Source organism: Leuciscus leuciscus, assembly GCF_965113295.1.
Source record: "Leuciscus leuciscus genome assembly, chromosome: 1".
Classification (NCBI taxonomy): Eukaryota; Metazoa; Chordata; class Actinopteri; order Cypriniformes; family Leuciscidae; genus Leuciscus; species Leuciscus leuciscus.
The window spans coordinates 64,988,605-65,003,824 of record NC_138725.1 but is presented as its reverse complement, the minus strand read 5'-3'; the positions used below and the strand labels follow the sequence as shown (position 1 = coordinate 65,003,824).

Below are 15,220 nucleotides of genomic sequence, written 5' to 3'. Positions count from 1 at the left end.
TTTGTGAATACGGCCCCAGATTCACCCAGGTAATGTAAGCCAATCTGATAAAGGTTTACCATAAATTCACACAATAAAAAACAAATAAAAAAGCAATAGCATAAAATTGTTGCCACGTCAGTATTGCTTGGAAATACATCAGTCAAGTGAGGTGATATACAGTATATCTGCTACATGCAAATGAATCATTTCTGAATAATGAATCGAGTCTGTTATATTTGCCTCAGGATAAAGGCACAGAACGGTCTTTAATTCACATCGTGGCTTCTCACCACAGACAAAAAGAGTCTCTTTGGATTTCTAGGTTGTAGTACTTTGTCTGCTAAGTGTTTGCATTCCTATACATTTGCACAATTTTCTGTATTCATGTGTATGAACTAAAATATTTTTTTTACTTTATGATTATTAAAATAGAGCGACTTTACTTGATATAAATACAACATTACAGTGTCTCAATTTACTGCAGTTATTTCATACAATAATATATATTAAGACTTGCTGAATATGTATAAACTAGCAAAATACTGAATAGCCTACTGATTTATATTTGTAAAAAAAAAAATATCAGTGGTGTGTTTTCCTGCTATAGGATGAAAGGTAGGATTGGGGAGCGCAGTGTGGGATACTCTTTGAACTCCTTCAGGTAGCTGCGATGCTTTCCTTTGGCCCAAATCGTCATCTGTATGAATCCCACCGCAGTGAAGAACAACACGGGCACACACTGGGTCATCAGTGTGAATCCAATCCAGGAGCCCAGCTACAGAAGTACAGAAACCACAGCTTCAGCTTCAGGGACTGTTATGAACTCTGTGACCAGTAGAGGTCAGCATTTCATTATTTGTAATGGGCCGTTCACACGGCAGGACACGTTCACGTCTACAGTGCGGAAGGGATGATGTATTTTTGTCGGACAAAACCTAAAAGGAGTTGCATTTTAGCACTTATGGTTGAATCAACCGGAATTTTATTTTATTTTTTATTTATTTTTGTATTGGGTTTTTGTTTAAAGGGTAACTAAACCCTAAACCAACTTTTTTTAGTTAATGATCTGTAAGAATGGGGCTTTATTAGTGCTGTTCATTGATTCAAGTAGTTTTTTTGACATTTGTGTTTAAAGTGTTTTAATTTTACAAAATATGGTGTAAAAACGTCTGAGTGCTGCCCTCTTCAGGTTGAACAGTGGCTACTGCAGTTGAATTTTCCTATTGGAAGTTGTGGTACCCTTTGACGTCAGAGAGTACCAGTTAACCACGCCCTTGCCTAAAGAGAGATACGTCACAGATACACGCCCCCTCTCCACTGGGCTCTGCCTACTTTTCCAGCATTTTTCAAATATTGCCAGTGGGTGGAGTCAGGCTCTGACCAGGGGTTTAGTTACCCTTTAAATGCATGAAATAAGGTCTGAGGTGATTTTTCACATTTTTCCCGACCCTTTTTCAGCGCTGCGCTCGTGTTCTGTCGAAGGTAATGAAGGTAAGATCTTACAGATTTATGAATAACCCGCCTGTTTTAAAATCTTCCCAGTCTACTGACATTTGTTATGACATCCGCTTCAAACATTTGAATGCTCAAGATTTTATACAGAGCTACAGCAGAAACGGAAGTTCAAAGACAAAACTCTAAAGATGGCTGCGTGCTTGTTTCTCTAGTGCATAAGGTCTTTACAGAGGTTGACTGGGCCATTAAACGTCATCAGCCTGAACGGTAAATTCATCTACTCAAGCTATACTTGGATGTTTAAGTCGTTTCAACTTAAATTACATTAAACTGAATTTGATGAATTTGTTGAATCTTGTTTAACTTATAAAAAATTTGCTTAACTTATTTTGATGTGTTAAAGCAATGTAAAAACATATGCTGTCAACTTATTGATCATATATTTTCTTACAATGTAGTGTGCTCATTGCGCACTTGTGAACTACTCTAATTCACACTTTCAGAAAAAAAAAAGGAAAAAAAGACTGAAAGAGTTGTGGAAGCTTAGGGATGGTGATGTTGAAGTCATGTGACCATGGTGTAGTTCGTTTATAGTGCAACAGTGAGGTTCTGGAAGTAAAAGCTTTTTTTTTACTATAACTTGTAAATCGTTAAATACAGGCTTACTGGTTGTTAACCAATTATATTTGCTTCTGTTGAAGACGTCAGCCTGCATTATTTCAAATTTTTTATAATTGTGTTTAATAGCAGAACTCATTGAGGAAAAATACATTACCCATGATGCTGTACAGAAAATTCCACCAATCAGAGTCACGGCAAGCAAATTGTGTCAAAAGAGCTCTTAAACTCTGCCCACTCCCATGAAGCACCACGAATGCCATAATCGAGTCAGTGTCTCTACGCCAGGTTTGCGCAACAAAATTAGCCCAATTGCTATTCAAAACCCGCCCAATCACAGCCAAAACTAGCCCAATCACGTCACTTCAACCCGCGGACAAAAAAAACTAAAAAACCCGCAGCAACAGTGTAAAAGTAGCCCGCGCGTAAACGGCATACTTGGCAACACTGCCTTACGCTTTCAAAGTACTTAAATATTCGAATATATATGCATATTTTGCAATACAATTAAAATATATTGTTTTTATACATAATATAATCAACATTTGTAAATGAGTAGTTTTATATTTCCCAATAATTTTCTATTTAATAATGCCATTTGCAATGCTTCATGGGAAGCCTATAAAGGGATACTTCAGGATTTAGCATTAAGCTTTATATTAGTAGAAAACCTGTAGTATTTTCGAATTACCGTGCTTTCTACCCTCATATCCCCCTGAGACGAGAGATTTATGTATTTTTTGTCTGGAAAAAATCCTCAGATGACGCAAAAATCGTCATTTTGCGTCATCAGAGGATTTTTTGGCCAGAGGCTGAAGACTACAGCCAGTAGTAGGGGCTGTCCCGCATGTCTTTCTTTGGAAGCTAAGCTAACAGGCTCTTGTTCTGTGGAGAAAGCTGAGTAGTAGGGGTTACCATCCTCTTTTTCCCGGAGATGTCCGGCCGTCGAGATCGTCCAAAATGTCCGGGATTCGGCTTTTGGTTTCTGCAGTCGCCATTCATTGTTTACATGCACACCTTTTGTTTCAATCGAACTGAATTTATTCCGATTGGTAAATCTGAATGTAGCGTTTACATGAACGCTAAACAAGTGATCGGTTGATGTGCGTTTTAACATTGCTAAGAAAATTCCCGCTCCTCCGTGAGAGATACGAGACCGGTGCGTCTCAGTAATCACGCCACCGGCCTCGCGCCGTTCCCCCGCGCCCCTCAGCCTCGTCCTGCTCGCCACAGTAAACATGATGAATGGCGACTGTAGAACGCAAAAGCCGAATCCCGGACATTTTGGGCGATCTCGAAATACCGGGCAAACTCGTCACGGAGTCTCACTAGTAGCCTAGCCTTCTTGTTTTCAACTGCGCTCTCTTACCGGTAGGCATAGCTTGGGAGTGGCCTCATAGGGCAGCGAAGCAAGTGCATTCTGGGAGTTGTTGTCTTTCATCCACATCCGCCAAAAATACATTTTCTGGCTTTTCTCAGTCTAGAAAGCTCCAAATTCAAAAATAATTTCACATTTCTTCTACATAAATGACCTATTTTAAATACACATTCATCTTTCCAGAGGTGAAGTATCCCTTTAAGTACACAGTCTTAAACATTTGTATTTTTGTCTGATTTTCAAATATGTTTTTGTTCCAAATCAAAGTTTGTAGTGTTGTTATTCACCTCGTAGCTGATTGTCTTGGTTCATGGCTTATAAAGCTTTATAAATAATGTTTTTAAATTCCCGTATGGGGAAAAAAATTGATAAAGGGCGGGAACTAATGCACATTAGCCTACGTTTCGCTTTTTACTTCTGGCGACTGCATTTAGGCTTCAAAATTCATAAAAGTTGTGTTCAGTTGTGAATATTATCGTGATGACTGAAACATGTAAGGATCATAAACTTATTTTCAAAAGCAAATGGAAAAATCCTATTGGGTTTTTGTCAAGGGAACCAGGGAGATGCTTAACTTACAGGTTGATCTACTACACAGACAGATCATCACTGCCACTCACACCGCAGTCACTCATGGGTCTCACCTCATATGTGTAGTTTGGGCATGAAACAAGCGCAAATATCCATGTAAAAGGATTCTTGGTTGGATAAGGAATCTTCTTAACCTTTGTGCCTTTATAAAAATAGAAAATAAAGCAATTATATTAACAAAACCATAGTGGCTGACTTTGGATTTAGGATTTATTCGGTAGCTTTTACCAGATAGTTTGAGATTACGCAGAGCCATGTGAATCGACAAGCTGCCCAGTTGACAGAACTGCAAAAAGCACAAATCAGTAACTGAAGAACGCTGATAAGACAGATACACAACACATTACAGGAGGAGGCAGTGCAGTGGAAAGTGCTTACTAGAAAGATTCCCAGCGCTGCCTTCACCTGCTTCTCCCCATAATCTGCATGTAAACAGACTGACTTTAAAGACAGCAGTTCAGAATACAGTAATAATCTGAATGACAAAGAGCAGAGTTGAGTGATGTATTACATACATGGCGGCGTGTAGAGAGGGTGATTTATGTAATAAGCCATCCATGCAGCAGAGCACCAGTAATAGGAGCCGTTCTGTTGAAGAAACAATTGTAACGTGATTTACAGACTCCCTGTTTAAAAAAAAAAAATCATTTAAATTACTGGGAGTTTTTTTTTTTTTTTTACTTAGATCCGGCCCACATCTGGGCCATGTGGAATCCACGTGTACCAGATGTGGGCCGACACTATGTTGCTGTCTGGGATGTGTGATGGAGCAGGGTTGAAGCTAAACTCTGAAGGACTGTGGCCCTGCAGGAACTGAGTAGATGGATAACTAAAGACGGGTAACAACATTGTCAAAATGATCCCCATTCAATGACTAAAAGCGTTGTATTATTCGTGCCAGGCCAGTAGTTGGCGATGTCATTTCGTAAAGAAACACTATGCGCCTATAGACTGAACACGTAATACACATGCGATTGACGCCACCATTTTCACAAATGTTTTTGTAGTTTACATGATGATAACGGTATCGGTTTCAAAAACCTGCACTCTGAAACCCGGTTTCACAAGTTTGCGTTTTCAGGCCCCCAAAATGCTGTTTTCGTTTCATGCAAGCGTCCCCTAAAACTATAATTCCGTTGTTTATGTAACACCCTGACCTAGACCAGGGACTGTAACAATTGGGGATCAACTTAGACCCCAGAAAACTGTTTGTTTTTCAGTGCATTTTTCTTTCCTGTGCTGGTGCATTTTCTAATTAAACAGGAAGTTAACAATGATTTGCATTTGATTTTGCTACAAGTGCAGGATGAGTCATCAATATTCTTGGTTTGTTTCGTGGAATTGAAGGTCTGAGTATGTCTGCTTAAAGTTTATCTGTCACATTTTGGAGTACACTGGCAAATAGATGAACTCAAATTTCAAGTTGTTTTGATTTTATGCGGTCTTTAAACTGAGCATGCTAAAAACATGCATCTGTCTTCTTGGAATTAAATATGGAAACAGTCTGTAGAAATATATTCAAATATGTTTCACTTGAATCAAAACATACACTACCATTCAAAAGTTTGGACTAAGGACTTTTTGTAAGAGATGAATACTTTTATTCAGCAAGAATGCATAAATTTGATCAAAAGTAACAGCGAAGACCTCTACATTGTTAAAAGATTTCTGTTTCAAATAAATGCTGTGTTTTGAGCTGTTTATTCATCAAAGTAACAGTAGCAGCACAACTGTTTTCAAAACTGATAATAAAAATAATAATAAATGTTTCTTGAGCAGCAAATCATCATATCAGAATTATTTCTGAAGGATCAAGTGACACTTAAGACTGGAGAGTAATGATGCTGAAAATTCAGCTTTACCATCAAATGACACTAAAATTTTTTTTTTTTAAATAATAGTAAATGCATATTTTAAATTATGTTTCTCAATATTACTGTTTTATTTTTTATCAAATAAATGCAGCCTTGATAAACATAAAATACTTTCAAAAACATCGTTTTCAACACCAAAAATCGTACCGACCCCAAACTTCAGAATGATAGTGTATGTAAATATAAATAACACACACACATACACACAACTGTTATGCATCCTCACTTTGAAAATGTTGCGCATCGGCATGGTGCCATGGGAGAAGCGGTGGACGAACAACGTCTCCAAGATTCGCTTCCCATAGTGGAAGGAGTGACACATACAGGCTATACTGTGGAGAACAGACAGAAATTCGGTTTATTCTTGAGAGACATCAATCAAATGCTTCTCAACCTAATTCCCAAAATACACTTGTGGTTCAGTATGGTTGACCAGTAGGTCAGCTGTTAGAAGATACTGTTCCCACTGTCCATGGCCTGAATCCAGCAGTAAAATCACATCTGAGGGCAGTGGGCTTCATGATACTTACTGCACAACCAAATGCTTACTGGCGGTGAACTCATACTTGGGAGTGTAGATTAAAGGGAGTCGAAAATAAAACAGCAGGTATATGACAAGTGGTCCAATGCACTCGATTAGGAACACCTGCAAACACACAATGATGAAGTCAACATAAAACAGTGGACACCCATTTTAATTCTGTAATGGGAAGTATATGAAAGGACATTCAGAAGGAAAAATGTGATTAAAGGTTCTTCATGGAACCACAGATGCCAATAAAGAATTTTTATTTTTAAGAGTGCATCGTGCAATGAATTTGACATAAGACAAGGACATGCAATAAGAAAGTAAACATAACCCTAAACTGTAAAAACATAAAAAATAAAAATAGACTGCCTATAGAGTCAGACTATATATTTATACAAGAAGTTAGTTCTGGATCTCGAATCTGATTGGCTGAGAGACCATTTCACAATTTGTATCACTCCGCTAGTTTCTGCCAGATACTGGCAGCATTTCTCACAGCAAGTGTCAATGGCAGAGGAGCAAAACCACTATATTTTTACAAATACAACCATTATTGTGTCACACAGAGTTTTTTTTAGTTGAGAATTTAGTTGTTGACCCTAAATATGTGATTTATATATAAACAAAGCGCCTATTTGAAAATTTGCTTTGAAGTTTTCGGAGATGTGTAAGCTCCGGGCCGTCAGCGTTGGTACAGCGCTCATGTTCCTGCCAAGAACATCTTTATATCAGCCAGTCCTTCGGGAATTTGCCACTGGCTTCTGCACGTCCTGATTTTGCTGAGTTAGACGCGTTCCTGGGTCAACATATTTTGTTGATCCTGGAACAACATTGATGTCTGAAAATTTTATCCTGACCATATCCCTGCCCCTAAACCCTACACATAAGTTATCCCTGAAATCAGAAGGAAATGATGGTGAATAACACTGATGTAGAAGCACCTAACCCTGGTTGTAAGCCTAAACTTGACATAAACTGTAAACTTGTCCCTTAAATCTAATTGATTAACTGGAATGTTGTTCCAGGATCAACAAAGATGTTGATCCAGGAACATGTACTTGGTGAAATTACATATAAGATAAGAATAAAACTAAGAATAAACAGTTGTATCAATGAAAAACCATGTGAGCTATCACAGATAATTCTGGGAATGTCAGTTTATGTACTGTAAATTATAATAAGTTGTTCTTTTTCAATTACAAAAAAAACATACATTTAACAGTGTTTTACAGTAAAATGGCATCTAATGTGAAATGTCCCGTTAGATCTATTACAGTTTTTCACTGTATCGACTTATTACAGTGTATGCCTCCCATGTGCTGACATCATCCTGCCCCGTATGAGTCAGGACAAGGGTAGGCTACACGTGCAGAAGGTGAACGGGAGGCGAACGGGATCAACACCTGCAGAGAAACGGTGTCAGAGAGATTACATGTTCTAAGAAACAGGATTGATTACTGGGGAGGTGAGAGAAAACTGAACCAGGGGATTGTGCACGTACCTTACAACCACTGAGCAGACTTTTACATGAGCTGGACAGATACAAACAAACCTTTCACCTTCTAACATGCAAGGGAAAGATTAGACAAAGATCATAATACTGAATCTAAATTCTGATTGGATGAGCCACGCTCAAAGCCATTGTAAAATGCTAATTGCGCAGCTGTGAACGCACATTATTAATGTTCCTCTTCCATGTTTTAAAAACTCTATGACTTTTCTTTTCTAACTTACACAAAATAAGTTATTAAGCAGAATGTTCAAGCTGCTTGAAGATATTCAGTAAATTCAGTTCCTCACACAATGAACAATTTTGTTGCCAAGAACTTTTGTGTTCAAGACTAAATTTTCATTTAAATTTAAATTCAAATTAAATTGTTTTCCTCCATTTCCGAGTATGAGCTCCATATTCTCCTATAGCTATAACATATTATATGAGCCAAAGAAGCCTGATGTGTCAAATATGATACTCAACAAAACAAGACTTTTTTTGTAATATTTTGTCTAAAGGTTTATTAAACTTTTTATTTCATATGCCAGGATTTACAGGTTTAATACTGTCACTCTCATTTATGTTTCTTTTTTATTAGCTTCTGTCAGGAAATGTTCGGAATGCAATAGTTTGTATCACCTTGTTTTCATTTGTTCTGTTTGTTTCCTTTGTTTTGCCACGTTTCTTCTCTTCATTTGTTGCCATGGTTACCAATTATGTTGCACACCTGTTTCATTATTTGTCCATATCTTGTGTATTTAAGCCCTGAGTTAAGTTCTGTCTGAGCCCAAGCCAGTCGCAGAGTCTGACCATGTGCAAAAGCCGGCACCAATGTCCGTCTCTGTGGGAATTTTAGTGGAGATTGAGATTGAGTGTTTCCTGCCACAGATGAGTGTTTGCTGTGTCCGGTCTCTACAGGAATATATGACTCTATTGACAATGTCAGTTCCCTAAGATTCCAGTCTCCGCTGGTTCCGCCCAGTCTCTTGTCTTCCTTCGTTGCCGCTGGTTCCGCCCAGCCTCCCACTCCCTCCTATTCTGCCAACTCCCACCAGCTCCTCACCTTCGTCTCTGCTTGCTCCCTTCAGCTACTCGGCTCTGCCTTTGGTGGCTCTGCCATGCTCCTTGGCTCCACCTTGGTCTTCCCTTTCTCCAGCCCCGCCTTGGTGTAAGGATACCCGCCTTGGTGTAAGGATACCCTGGCTCCAACTCAGGCCTCCAAGCACAAAACTCCACATCAGCCTGCTGACCCATTGGCTCCAACCCTCCTCATCTCCACTGTAGACTGTCATCCCACTGGCTCTGGTGGGCTCCCTTGTCCATCTGGACAGACGTCACCTGGTTTCACCACGGGCTTCTAGGCCTTCAGCTGCGCCTCAGCCTTTCACTCTTTTGGCTCCACCAGGCTTTGCCTTCCCTCTGGCTCCACAATTGTCCTCTGTCGCTCTGGCTCCGCCACGGTCTTCCGAGTCCCCATCTCTGCCTTGGACCCACAAGCCATCGGCTCCGCCTTGGCCCTCCAGACCAGCGGTGTCCCCCTGTGTCTTTGGCTCTTCAGCTCCACCCTAATCTCCATCTATGTCGGCAGTCCCCTTGGTTCCACCCAGATTCACTGCTGAGGCTCTCATTCCATCAGTTGTGTTTTGAGCATTTGTCCTTATGACTTGGATCTGGGTTGCTCCCTGGCTTTGTCCTTGTGGCTCTGTTATAGGTTGTTCCCTGGCTTCTCCCTCCATCATCTCCATGGCTCCTCCCTCTACCAACTCCACCCTTGGACTCTTCCTCCTGCTACATTCTAAATACCTTTTTTTCTGTTTTTCTCCCTCCTCCCACCACTACAGTGTAGTTTCTGTTTACGGTGCCAAAGGGGGCCTTACGGGAGGTGGGAGTTACATCAGGTTTGTTCTGTTTTATGGACTTTTAGTCCACCGTGTTTTCCTGTTTTCTGTTCCTGTTTCCTTTGTTACCCACGGCCTCAGACTTCATTTGTTGCCATGCTTACCAATTATGTTGCACACCTGCTTCTTGTTGAGTTTGTCATTACCTTGTGTATTTAAGCCCTGAGTTTAGTTCTGTCGATTGTCCTGTATTGTCTGTGATTTGAAGCCAAAGCTGTTATGTTTTTGTACACCTGCGATTCCTGTTTTGGATTATCTTTGTTTTGTGTATCAATACATTTAAACGGCTGATATTAAGATTTACCTCTCCCTACTCCATCTTCATCTGCCTAACTCAACCTGACAGCAACATTGTCATTACAGCAGAAATACCAAAATATTTTCTGGGGCCTTTGAATATTGTCTTGGAGTCCAAACAGGTTGAGATTGAGAAACACTGATGTATGTGATTGTGTTTCAATTGTTGTTTGTGTGTTAGTCAGAACACTCACAGTTCCCCAGGTCATCTGGGATCCCAGGTCTTTAAAGTAGAAGGTTGCAGTGGTTCCTACAGGGAGCTCCTGCAGGATATCCTCATCTCTTAAGGGTTTTCCTTCTGAAACAATAACCGCATTTCTTTAAGAGATCAACAATTAACTTATATTTTAACATATGAATATAGTGAGATAATGTGGGTGTCACTCCTGTAAATAAGTGAACTGTGTGTGAATGTAACCGCATTAAAGGGATAGTTCACTTTGAAATTAATTTTTGGTATGTTTTAGCTTACCTCAAGGGCATCCAAGATGTAGGTGTCTTTTTTTCCGCAGTAGTTTCAATTTTGATATTTTTAGGTCAAACCATTCTTGTCTGTCAGTCATATAATGCAGGTCTATGGTCATTATCTCAAAACACAAGCACAGAGTCCAAATTAAAACAATTCCCCGTCGTCCAAATTAAACAATTCCCCCATCGTAAGTACACATTGATGGCCTAAGACACGAAACGAGCGGTTTGTGTGAGAAAACGAACAGTATTTATATCGTTTTTACCTCTTATACGCAGCCATGTCCGAGTGATCTGATCTGACGTGTACGCAGACTGGTGCATAGATATATACACTAGATGTCGCCTTAAAGACATTCGTTCCAATGAACTGCCGTAGACAAGGCGACATCTAGTGTGTATATATCTATGCACCAGTCTGCGCACACGTCAGATCAGATCACTCGGACATGGCTGCGTATAAGAGGTAAAAACGATATAAATACTGTTCGTTTTCTCACACAAACCGCTCGTTTCGTGTCTTAGGCCATCAATGTGTACTTACGATGGGGAATTGTTTAATTTGGACGACGGGGAATTGTTTTAATTTGGACTCTGTGCTTGTGTTTTGAGATAATGACCATAGACCTGCATTATATGACTGACAGACAAGAACGGTTTGACCTAAAAATATCAAAATTGAAACTACTGCGGAAAAAAAGACACCTACATCTTGGATGCCCTTGAGGTAAGCTAAAACATACCAAAAATTAATTTCAAAGTGAACTATCCCTTTAAGGACTCAAATAAAGGACTGACAACTGTATTCTGCTGCCGTGTAAAAGTGACCTATATGTAGTCAGTTCTCCTCTTCACACTGATGCAGTTCATCCCATTAACTATGAACATGATCCTATACCCTGATAGCACACAAACATCTTAGAGACGTCTATTTGATGTCTGCATTTTAAGATGTTTATCAGATGTATTTACACTGCACTTTAATACACTTTTTTGTTTTCATTATAAATACTACTTTTTTATATATTAATTTTGAACACTACTGACATTTGAAAACTATTAAACATTTTTCGCGAAATGTTTTAAAATAAAATAATTAATGTTACGATGCATGCCACTTGTTTTGATATTATTTAATGAAACGATAATTTGTTACCAATTTCAGTTGCAGACTAATTCACACATTTTGGTGTTGTTATTTTTTTTAAGTTGGCCTAATTTAAAGTGTCCAAATACATTTTAAACAACCGTTATAAAGCAGATGTACTCACTTGGGTCCAGGCATAAAGCCTGTCTGGCAGGATACCATTGTGGATCTGTGGAAATTTAAGCCTGACATGTAAGACTTTGCTCAACCATTATTTCAATGTCATCAACTTATCAGTAGAAAGCTATTTAAAGAAAGGCTTTGCGTTTTCATAGCTTCTTTAGCATAGAGCACAACTTACTTGATTTGTGGAACAGAGACTTAATGTCCAAAATAGTGGCTGTTGGCTCTACCTGCAGAAAGATAGACATGCTGCTAAAAATATAGGACATAATAACAGCAACATTCTGTTTTTCAATTATCAAGCAATATATATGCATATATATATATATATATATATATATATATATATATATAATGTTAACTACTGCAATTTTCCTCCTTACGTAGTCATAAATCAGGTTTACTCTATTCTCGACATGCATGTCTAAGCAATGGATCTCACATAGGAATCTCTGGAAGCTCGGAGGACATGATCATGTTCCAAAAGCAACATGACTAATGCAAAACCTGACCGATAGTGACCACCTTATTACTACAAAGTTACAGCATGAGCATTAGTTGTGCTCTAATTACTGTTGGCTGTAGCGATCTGGCATTAATAACAGCTGATGATTGCAGATGATTTCTTTACTTCTCTGACTGTATTATGTTCAGCCTGAGAGTCGCAATCTAAACACAGTACTATTTTTAAATAAATGCAACAACGACACGACAGTCCTGACACTGTTTGCAAGTAACTGTCTGTCCTTTGTATGGTATTTAGGCTTTTATAAACCCCACTAAAAAGCACATACCTTATCCAGGAGCAGTAGTTTTTCCCGGGTTTTGATATGTAGTATCTCCACCTCAAAGTAAACAATTCGTCTCGCTTTTTTCGGAGGTTTTGGCCTGGGTTTAGAGGGAGCAGGAGCTGCTGTGCCATCACTCTTTCCTGATTTTGCCTCTAAAGCTAACGTATCCATGACACCTCCTCAAACTTGCTGCACGCTGAATCCTGTGTTTAGTCCGTTGTTCAAAGGTCTGTCACATCCCACATATCACTCATAAGTCCTCAAGTTCTTCATAATAAATCCAAAACTCAACTCAAGTTCCTCTCCGTTGAATGAATGCAGAGGAGTGACAGAGAACGAGTGCAGTGTGATTGAAATATCTCCCACCTCTTAACACCTGAGGGGTGACCATCACAACCACTCCTCTGAAGACGAAATATGAGAGTCCCAAGACATAATCCATGGATTTTCATGAAGCTAAATTTGAAAGCAGGAAGCCCCGTGACCTTGTGGGACTCAGGCCAGTTCAGTAGGACATGGTCCGTACCTACACAGCGCCTACTCTAGGGTTAGGATAGTGTGCATCTCTACAGGATATTAATACATTTGCATTGCAAGCAGTGTCATGCAATGAATCTATTTGAGTTTGTCCATGGCCACACCAGAGATTGAACTTGGCTTCAATAAATAAGCCACTTCTCTGGTATCTAGAGGTTCTCACATTAGGTTTGGGCAAGTCACTGCCGTACACATTTGTGTCTGTCAGCCGTAAGCCGATCAGACAAACATACTGAGAGGCAAAGTGTCTTGAATTATCTGGTATATTTACAAGGGCAGTTAGTTAGTTTCCATCACCTGTTCTCGTGCTTTGAGGAATGTACAGGATTGTACAGAACAGTGTTATTTTAGTATCATTGAGATACTATTATGGTTTATATAAATAATTTGAATTAGGTTTTTATTTAACCTCCATAATTTTTTATTGTTTTTGTCATATTTAGTAGTTCTTTTTCATTTTTATTTCATTTTTAGTTATTTTTGTACATCAGTTAAAGTGAGAAATATAGCTGAAATTAAATCAAGTTTTTAAAAAAAAAATTATTTCAGTTTAATTTATTTTATTTCTTATTCTAATAAGTACAGAACAGCAGATTATTAACAGCAATTTTGGTACAGAACAGCAGATTATATTTAGTTTTGTTTTATATTCTAATCACAGAATATAAATTCAAATCATGAAAGAGTTTATTTCAGTGAGGAAAAAGGGTATGTTTACACGACAACGATGTACTAAAAATGGGACATTTCTTCCTTTGCTTTTTCCGCATACAGACTAGCCTGGAAATCCAGACCTAAATCTAAAAGATTAATGGTCTGGTGTCGACTAATGAAAATATTATAATATTATAATTATGATAATATTCATCCATAGGCATCTTGCAATGTTTATTAATGACTTCGACGTCACAGCGCTGTCGTCATCTGTTTAGCTCGCCTCTGGCCCGCCTATATCAGATAACCCGATGTGATTGGTGCAGCTCAGATCGAGGGGCATATTTAATGAGCATTGTTACTCGACACTAGAGTAACTCGCTGAGCAAATTCAACTTGTGCTCTCGCGAGAACTCTGGATTACCAGGGTACGTACAGACGACAACGCTGTCGAAACGATCCCCGTTCACACGGATCCGCGAAAACAACTAAAAACGTTGTATTATTCATGCCAGGCCAGTAGTTGGCGACATCACTTTATAAAGAAACATACGCGCCTGTAGACTGTGTTACGCATGCTTATGACATCACCGCTTTCACAAATTCACATTTTTGTAGTTTACACTGTAAACATATAACTTACACATATAAGAGTATCGTTTTCACTTTGAAAACAGATTTCAAAAGTTTGCGTTTTCAGGTCCCCAAAACGTTGTTAACGTGTAAATGAACGGCCAAAACGCATAAAAAGTTTTTAGTTGAAAAATTCGACAATGTGTAATGTTTTTAAACTTCTGATTTTGAGTTGTATTCAGTGGAACGGTGGATATTAAAATACAAAGAAAAGTAATTTGTATTAAATATATTCATTAAGAAAGCTCTGAAATCAATTTGCAAGGCATTGTACACATACTCAGATGAAATGAAATGATGTCTCTCTCAGATAAGTTTAGCCATGTGTGCAGACAGCCTATATTTGTTTGCCTACTTTAACTGCTGCTTGGATGATCATGGTGTGCTGACAGCGCAAACATGGAATCAAACAAGAGCTCAGATTACGTTTGACTACAACATTTTACTTTGCAGTTTTACTGTGTACTTGACTAGACATGAGATGAGAAAACTTGTACACCACTCTTGGTCTGTTTCCACATTTCAAAGCTGATTTAGAACATATACATTTTCAGAACAACATGTTATCATGACACCTCAAAAAAAACCTGGATTCATTATTTTACTACCTTTTTTCTTGATTTTTACACAAATCACATACAACATAATAAGGCCATGTTTAGCATGAACCAACTATAGCAACCCTTACAACAACAAAAAAGTTTATTCAAGTGTGCTATTAGTATACTTCTTTTAAACTAAAAATAAGAAAGC

At 38.6% G+C, this 15,220-nt stretch overlaps 1 protein-coding gene and 1 long non-coding RNA gene across 2 annotated transcripts; one reads left to right on the top strand and one right to left on the bottom strand.

The window, feature by feature from the left end:
- Positions 1-212: 212 nt before the first annotated feature.
- tecra (trans-2,3-enoyl-CoA reductase a) lies at positions 213-13,644 on the bottom strand. The gene is made up of 11 exons (XM_082177279.1): positions 12,647-13,644; positions 12,031-12,082; positions 11,854-11,898; positions 10,309-10,412; positions 6,429-6,544; positions 6,125-6,230; positions 4,540-4,612; positions 4,403-4,446; positions 4,253-4,310; positions 4,078-4,166; positions 213-757 (listed from the first exon to the last, which is right to left on the bottom strand). Exons 1-11 carry the CDS (start codon positions 12,812-12,814, stop codon positions 584-586), a joined length of 1,029 nt encoding a protein of 342 aa, XP_082033405.1. The 5' UTR covers positions 12,815-13,644; the 3' UTR covers positions 213-583.
- LOC309504250 lies at positions 2,907-4,024 on the top strand. The gene is made up of 2 exons (XR_014208032.1): positions 2,907-3,107; positions 3,147-4,024. It is a non-coding gene; the product is annotated as an uncharacterized lncRNA (long non-coding RNA).
- Positions 13,645-15,220: the final 1,576 nt, after the last annotated feature.